Genomic DNA, 7,835 nt, shown 5'->3' with positions numbered 1-7,835 from the left:
ACCCATAATCCCACCACTGGGAGATAATACGGTTAGTGATTTTATTTCCTTGTTTTATACACATAGTTGGGATCATACTGTGTGTATAATTGTGTGTTCTGCTTTTTTGTTTTAACATTTTTCCCATGTTTAAAAAAAAAAAGGTCTTTATAAACATGACTTTTAAAGTTCACGTGATGCAAAATATTCTTCAAATGCATTTATCAAACCAACTCCTTCTCAGTGTTTTGGCTGTTGTCAGTGTTTTCTGTTTTTCAATCATGCTGCGGTGTATATTTTTGTGCCTAAAAATTTTGCCTGATTTTTAAAAATTGTTTTCTTAGTAAAAACTCCAGAAACAGTATTACTAGGGTATGGACTTTTTGAGATTCTTAAATATATAAATTGCACTACCAACTTGCTTTTCAAAAAGCTGTACAAATTTATACTTTTGCCAGGGGAGGGATCTAAGTCAGACTTCTGAACTGTGACTTCAGTTAATGAGTGTTTGGTTAAAATCATCTGTGGATAGAAAGGATAGATAGATAAATGGCAAGCTAAAGATTAGAGAATATAGGATGGTTTCAGCTGTTAAATGCATAGAAAGAAAACTGAGAACAAGGCAGAAAAGTTACATTGCCTGTGGGAGGTGAGGTCATGCCAGTGTTTTTGTTTCTGTTATTAGTTACACACATGACATTTTGAGTGTTAAACACAGTTTACTTTAAAAAGAAATGAAAGTAATAAATATAGTAAAATGAAAATATTCAATTGAAGGCAGGGAAGAAAATAAGGGAACATAAGTAGACTCTAATATTAAAGTAAAGAGAAGATTTATCACTTCTGCCTAAAGGCTTGGATGAAACTTTCATAATCAGAAATATTCTTCAGGCACCTATCCTACATCTTCAAGGTGCTGAATCTGGAGAATGATAATTGGGTTCAAAACTTTCTATTGTGACATGGACGAAAGAAATCCACATAAGACCAAACTTTTAGTATAAGGTACAATCAGCAAAAAAAGAGAAAGATTAGGAATTTTCATAGTTTTCTGCAAGTGAGCAGAGGGATTTTTCCACCCTCAGTGCTGTGCAGCTCTCGGTGGATGAAGCAGTCTGACTGCACATTTTCCTTAATGAGTAGGAGAAAGAGCAAGTAAAACTGTTAAAATCACTGCCATTCCACCCAGGAAGGAAACTCCATGAAATGAGTGCATCATCACAGATGTGCATTGGAAGGGGGAAGACAGGCTATGCAGAAGAGACTCTTGAGCAAAACCTGCAAACAAGAACTCCAAATGAATCAGGAGGATTAAAATGTCACGTACAACTCAAATCGTAGATCTAAAAGTAAAATATAAAACTATAGGACTCTTAGAAGAAAACATAGGAAAAATCTTTGGGTCATGCAATTGCATGAAGAGTTCATAGAAATGGCACCTGTAAATTAGTGCATACATTATGGAAAATATTTAGGAGGTTCCTCAAACAACTACAGATTGAACTGCCATACGATCCAGCAATCGCCTTGCTGCATATACACCCAAAGGAATGGAAACCGTCATGTCAAAGGGATACCTGCACTCTCATGTTTAACACAGCTCTATTTACAGTAACCTAGAGTTGGAACCAACCTAGATGTCCATTGACAGATGATTGGATAAGGAAAATGTGGTATATACACTAAACGTAATACTACTTGGCCATAAAAAGGGATGGAATTCTGCCATTCACAGCAACATGGATTAACGAAGAGAAAATTATGTTATGTGAAATAAACCAGGCTCAGAAAGAGAAATATCAGAAGTCCTCACTCATAAGTGGGAGCTAAAAAATAAAAAGAAGAAAGAAAAGATAGAAACAACAATAACAGTAATATGTTGAACTTTCAAAAAAGAACAGAACTGTGGTTATTAGTGGTGGGAGAGGGGGATGGGAGAGTAACAGCAAGAAATTGGCTAAGGGTCACAAAGACTGGTTACGTTTTGTAAATGTGAGAATACTAATTACCCGGATTTGATCACCACATACTGTACACAGGTAATCATGTTCAAATCTGTACCTCACACACATGTATAGTCAATTATGTTTCAATAAAAAGATGGTCCAAAAAGTGGCACCAATTCTATGGTTCATAAAAGAAAGAAATCAGAAGTTTGCACTTGCTCAGAATTAAAATGAATGAAAAGACAGGCCACAGATCAGGGGAAAATATTTGCAAAGCACGCATGAAAACATTGACTTGAATTCATGTTAGTGTATGGTGAGAGGTACATATCTGTTTGCATTCTTCTGCATATGGAGAACCAGTTTTCCCAGCACGACTTGTTGAAGAGGCAGTTTTTTTCCCCTGTGTAGATTTTTTATGCCTATGTCCAATATCTGATGTCTGTAAGCCTGAGGGGTGATTACTGGGTTCTCAATTCTGCTCCACTAGTTTGAATTTCTATTTTTATACCAGTACCATGCTGTTCTGGTTACAATATCTTTGTAGTATAATTCAAAGTCAGGTAGTTTTATGCCTCTGGCTTTATTTTTTATACTCAGGACTACTTTGGCTATTTGGGGTCTTTTGTTGTTCCATATGAAATGTAAGATTGCTTTTTTCCATGTCTGTGAAGAATGTCATTGTTATTTGATGGGGATTGCACTGAATCTGTAGCTCACTTTGGGTAGCACAGACATTTTCACAATGTTAATTCTTCAAATCCAAGAGCATGGAATATCTTTTTTCCATCTTTTTGTATCTTCTTTAATTACTTTCATAAGTGGTTTGTAGTTCTTGTTGTAGAAACTGGATTAAAGACTTATAGACACGATACTGTAAAATTACTAAGGTAAAATATACGTGAAACACTTCAGCAACTAGGTCTGGGCACAGACTTTATGAACACGAGCCTGAAAACACAAGCAGCAAAAGAAAAAATAAACAAATAGGACTATATCAAACTAAAAAGCTTCTGCACATAAAAGGAAACAATCAACAGAATGAAATGACAACCTACACAGTGGGAGGTAATTTTTGCTAATTATGCATCTGACAAGGGGTTAATATCCATACTATACAAAGAACTCAAGCAATTATACAGTAACAAAGCAACTAAACCAATTAAAAATGGGCAAAGGAGCTCAATAGACATTTTTCAAATGAAGACATACAAATGGCCAACAGGTACATGAAAAAATGCTTAACAGCACTAGTCATCAGGGAAATGCAAATTAAAACTTCATTGAGATACCACTTCACCGCAGTTAAACTGACTATAATCAAAAAGATGGTGAATAACAAATGCTGGCAATGGTGTGGAGAGAAGGGAATGCTCCTACACTGTTGGAGAGACTGGAAATTAATATGACCACTATGGAAAACGGTATGGAAGTTTCTCAAACAACTACAGATTGGTCTTTCATACGATCCAGCAATCCCACTTCTTGGTATATACCCAAAGGAATGGAAATCATCATTTTGAAGGGATACCTGCACTCGCATGTTCGTCTCAGCTTTGTTTACAATACTGTAAACATGAAACCCACCTAAATGTTCATCTATGGATGATTGGATAAGGAAAATGGTTCATATATGCCGTGGAATAATACTCAGGCATAAAAAAGAATGAAATTCTCCCATTTGCAACAACATGGGTGAGCCTGGGGAAACTTATGCTCAAGGAAATAAGCCAAGCCCAGACAGATAAATACTGCATGTGCTTACTCCTATATGGGAGCTAAGAGAGAAAGAAGGAAGGAAAGAAAGACCACAGTGGTGCATTGGACTTGCAGAGGGAGAGAACATTCTTTGGGCTACACAGTGTGTTGGGAGGGATAGGAGAAGGGGAAGGGAGGATGGGGATAATTAGGTGGGGAACATGGGGTACAAATGCAATTTGTGGTAGTGAGTATGGTGCCAGCATGAATCTGGCCTTCACATCTTGTGTTCTAGGGGTGACAATCAGCTTTGTGTCTTATGAATATTCATAACCAATTTTTTTAAAAAAGCATTGACTTGTATCCAAAACATACAAAGAACTCTTAAAAACTCAAAACTAAGAAAGCAAACAGCTAATTTAAAAACTGGCAAGACTTGACAGACAGTTCACAAAGACAATGTACACGTGGCAAATGAGCACATGAAAAGTTTACCCGAGGGAAAGGCAAACTCCACCTATCACGAGGTCCCGCAGCCCATTTGTCAGAAAGACAAAACTAAAATCACTGACAGTCCCACGTGTTGGGGAGGATGCAGAGGAACAGGGACACTCCTGCAGTTCTGGTCAGAAGACAGAATTATATTGTCGCTCTGTAAAGCAATGTGGCACTTTCTTATACAGCTAAACACGAACTGACCATGTGACCCAGCAGTCCCAGGCCTGGGTGCTTACTCTAGGGAAATGAAAATGCACAGCCACAAAAAGCCCACGTGCAACTGCTTATGGAAGACTTATTTGTGGTAGCCGAGACCTGGAACCACCATCACTGGATTGTTGCATGATCAAGCTGTAGTCATCTTGTAATGGAATACCACTCAGCTATGACAGGGACAACACGTGGACACAGGGGACAACTTGAGTCAAAGTTTACATACGGTGTGATTCCGTCTGCACAACATTCTAACAAAGACAAAAGTATAGCATTAGAGGACAGATCAGTGGTTGCCAGGGGTTTTGGTGGGGTGACGCTGTGACAATGAAGGGACAGCACAAGGAAGTTTTATAGAGTGATAGAACTGTGCTATGTCCATCCTGTGGCGATGTGTGTTAAAACTCACAGAACTGTACACCAAAAGCATACAGCCATTTTACTATGTGACAAATAATAAAAGAAACAGGGATAACTGAGAAGTGGTTCCAGGGGGCAGGGCAGGCAGGAGAAAAATGACGCAAGGGAGCCTGGGCAGGTGACGTCCCCAGGGCACATCTAGCAGGCCTGAGTGTGGGTGAGACGAGGTCTTTCAGGTACAGCAGCAACACACTCAGTACGTGCCTTGGCGTGGTGGCAGGGACGGGTGGTGTTACGTCCCCAGCATCAATCTGCCCAGCTCACTAACTCGGTAGGGGTGGACATGGGGGTCTGTAGGAGCCCAGGCAGCCGCAGTTTCTAGGGAACATGATGGCAAATGTGTTGTCAAAGCACCTCCAGCAGGTTTGGGAATTGTTGTCTGCGGAGAAAGTATGTCGGGGTGAGATCATGCGTATGTGCGCAGGGTGACAGCAGAGGCCCGTTTCCTCGGGCCGATGTGAAGCCACCAGAGGCAGACGGAGCTGGAGGGAAGGAGGGAGGCTGTCAGGAAGAGAAGAGGATGCGGGGCCAGATGCGAGGCTGTCACCTGAAGGAACAGGCACTGATGACAACGTTTCCTGGGAGGTGGGCCCTGTCGTACACACGCTCCACGTTTTCCTTCCCATGCTGTCCCCACCGCAGTCCTGGGAGGTGGGACTGTCCTCGTGCCAGCTCGTGCTGCCTGAACTGGAGAGCAAGGTGACGACGGTGCCTCCTGTCAGAGGCCGGTGCAGAAGGTGTAGACAGATCCTCCTCTCCTCCTCCCCTCAGGTGGTGTGTGTCCCCCTGTGGATTCTCATGTCCTTCCTCTGCCTCGTGGTGCTCTACTACATTGTGTGGTCCGTCTTGTTCTTGCGCTCGATGGACGTGATTGCGGAACAGCGAAGGACGCACATCACGATGGCGCTGAGCTGGATGACCATTGTCGTGCCTCTTCTTACTTTTGAGGTGAGCTTTCTACGGGAAAGCTTGTCAGCCACCAGACTGCCCCCACCCTGGCAGCAGCCTGCATCCCTAGATGGACAGCCTGCTAGGCTTGAGATCTCCACGCCCACTGCAGGACACAAGGCCTGCTAGCGACAGTGGCGTTGATGACCACATCCTTTCTTTTTCTTGGAGGGGGTCAGGCTGGCAGGTACAAGTGTCCTTTTCTAGCCATTAGGCAATTGCATCTATGGGGTTTCTACTCTTTCAAAGAGAGGCTGGGGGGGCCCCATTTTTGGAGTTGAGTTTTGGGCGAATTCTGGAAGGGGTGCTATTGACCCCTCAGAAGAAGCGTGAGGACGAGTTTCCCAGTCCTGGTGCTGGGCACTTGGGGAGTATCTGGAGGTTGGCTTAGTCCCGAGGAGGGGTGTGGAAGCACATCTTGTTCTTTCAGCTGGGGATGGTGGTTTTCTGACATCTCGTGCGGAGCTGACTTTCTGTCTCCTGAGACCTGATATGGAGGGGCTGCCTCATGGGGTCTCCCTTCAGACTTTGTCCACTTTTGGGTGTTGGGTTCACAGGATCTTCACTGTGTCTCTCTCTGTAGATCCTGCTGGTTCACAAACTGGACGGCCACAACGCATTTTCCTGTATACCAATATTCGTCCCCCTGTGGCTCTCACTGATCACTCTGATGGCCACAACATTTGGACAGAAGGGAGGAAACCACTGTATGTACTCAGTATTTCAGAAGCCCTTGACCTCCGTGTGTGAGTGTGTGTATGTTTGTGTGTGTGTCAGAGAGAGAGAGAGAGATGAGAGTGGGTGTGTGTGAGACTGTGAGTGTGTGTGTGTGTCAGAGAGAGATGTGAGTGTGTGAGTGTGTGTGAGAGAGAGAAGAAAGGGTGTGTGTGTACTAGTGTGTGTGAGAGTTTCTGTGAGTGCGAGACTGTGTGGCATGTGTGTGTACGTGTGCATGTGTGTGTGTGCATGCATGTGGGGGGGCACTCCTTCGAAGGGCGAGTGTGGGTGGGGACAGTAGGCAAAGGAAGCCTGAGACCTCCTGGGGCAGGGTGTGCGGTAGCACTTCAGGATCGCTGGAGGTCCAAAGCCAGCATCCCTCCTTGCCCCAGCCCACCCAGCCCACCGTTTCTGACTCAGGAGGCGCGGGCTGGGGCCCGAGAACCACAGCTCTCACAGGTCCCCAGGAGGCTGTCGCTGCTGGCTGGAATCCCAGCTTAGAGATCCGTGGAGCTGGCGATCTGGCTCCTTCCCTTCTGGGCTAATCAGGCCCTGCCCCATCTTCATTTCTGAGGACTCTGGATAAAGGTTCCATTGTACGAGTACAGCTTCTCATTCAGGAAAGTTGGTTCCCAGAAAAGTGAGTTGAGTCTCGTGTTTGAAAAAAAAAAAAAATTCTTATTTTTCAGGGTGGTTTGGTATTCGCAAAGATTTCTGCCAGTTTCTGCTTGAAATCTTCCCGTTTTTGAGAGAATATGGAAACATTTCGTATGATCTCCATCACGAAGACACTGAAGAAACCGAAGAAACCCCAGTTCCCGAGCCTCCCAAAATCGCTCCTATTTTTCGAAAGAAAACCAGAGTGGTTATTACTCAGAGCCCCGGAAAGTATGTCCTCCCGCCTCCCAAACTGAATATCGAAATGCCAGATTAAACGCTGCTTCTGGGGACTGAATGCAAGTGGGCTGGGACGTGCACTCCCCACCTTCCTCTGCCTCTCTGCTCACCCCAGCACACAACTGAACTGGAGCTGGGTCTCCAGGGACTTCCATCTCCTGCCTTGTTTGCATCCGATGCCTACCTATCAGCCGCTGAAGGGACGGGACTCAGAGGCGGCAGGAGACTGGGATGTGTGTCAGCCACCCAGACACCAGGGAGAGTGTGGGAGGGCACAGCCAATTTCCATCCACCTGGGCAGCTGCATGAGGCACTTGCCCACCCACGGTACCCGCTGGGGCACAGCCAGCTTTTTAGACCTGCAGAAGGAACATCTGCCCACATGGCTGGTTTTCACTTGCTAAAGTTCTGATCAAAATTGTTTTTTGCTTAAAAATGTCTTTTTCATCAGGGCCAGCCTCCACTGTGGCTCAGAGCTGTCCGGTCGGCGCCTAGTCAGCAGGAACTGCAACTGCATCT

General features: G+C 44.3%; 1 protein-coding gene across 1 annotated transcript; it reads left to right on the top strand.

The window, feature by feature from the left end:
* Nucleotides 1-5,529: 5,529 nt before the first annotated feature.
* On the top strand, nucleotides 5,530-7,530 carry LOC103581839 (transmembrane protein 185A). The gene is made up of 3 exons (XM_008563577.1): nucleotides 5,530-5,702; nucleotides 6,286-6,409; nucleotides 7,109-7,530. The coding sequence occupies exons 1-3, from the start codon at nucleotides 5,553-5,555 to the stop codon at nucleotides 7,351-7,353; spliced, it is 519 nt and encodes a 172-aa protein (XP_008561799.1). The 5' UTR covers nucleotides 5,530-5,552; the 3' UTR covers nucleotides 7,354-7,530.
* Nucleotides 7,531-7,835: the final 305 nt, after the last annotated feature.

This window comes from Galeopterus variegatus, unplaced genomic scaffold (genome assembly GCF_000696425.1).
Source record: "Galeopterus variegatus unplaced genomic scaffold, G_variegatus-3.0.2 Scaffold14070, whole genome shotgun sequence".
In the NCBI taxonomy this organism is placed as follows: domain Eukaryota; kingdom Metazoa; phylum Chordata; class Mammalia; order Dermoptera; family Cynocephalidae; genus Galeopterus; species Galeopterus variegatus.
Note: the sequence above shows the minus strand (reverse complement) of the source record. Positions and strands in the feature narration are given on the sequence as shown.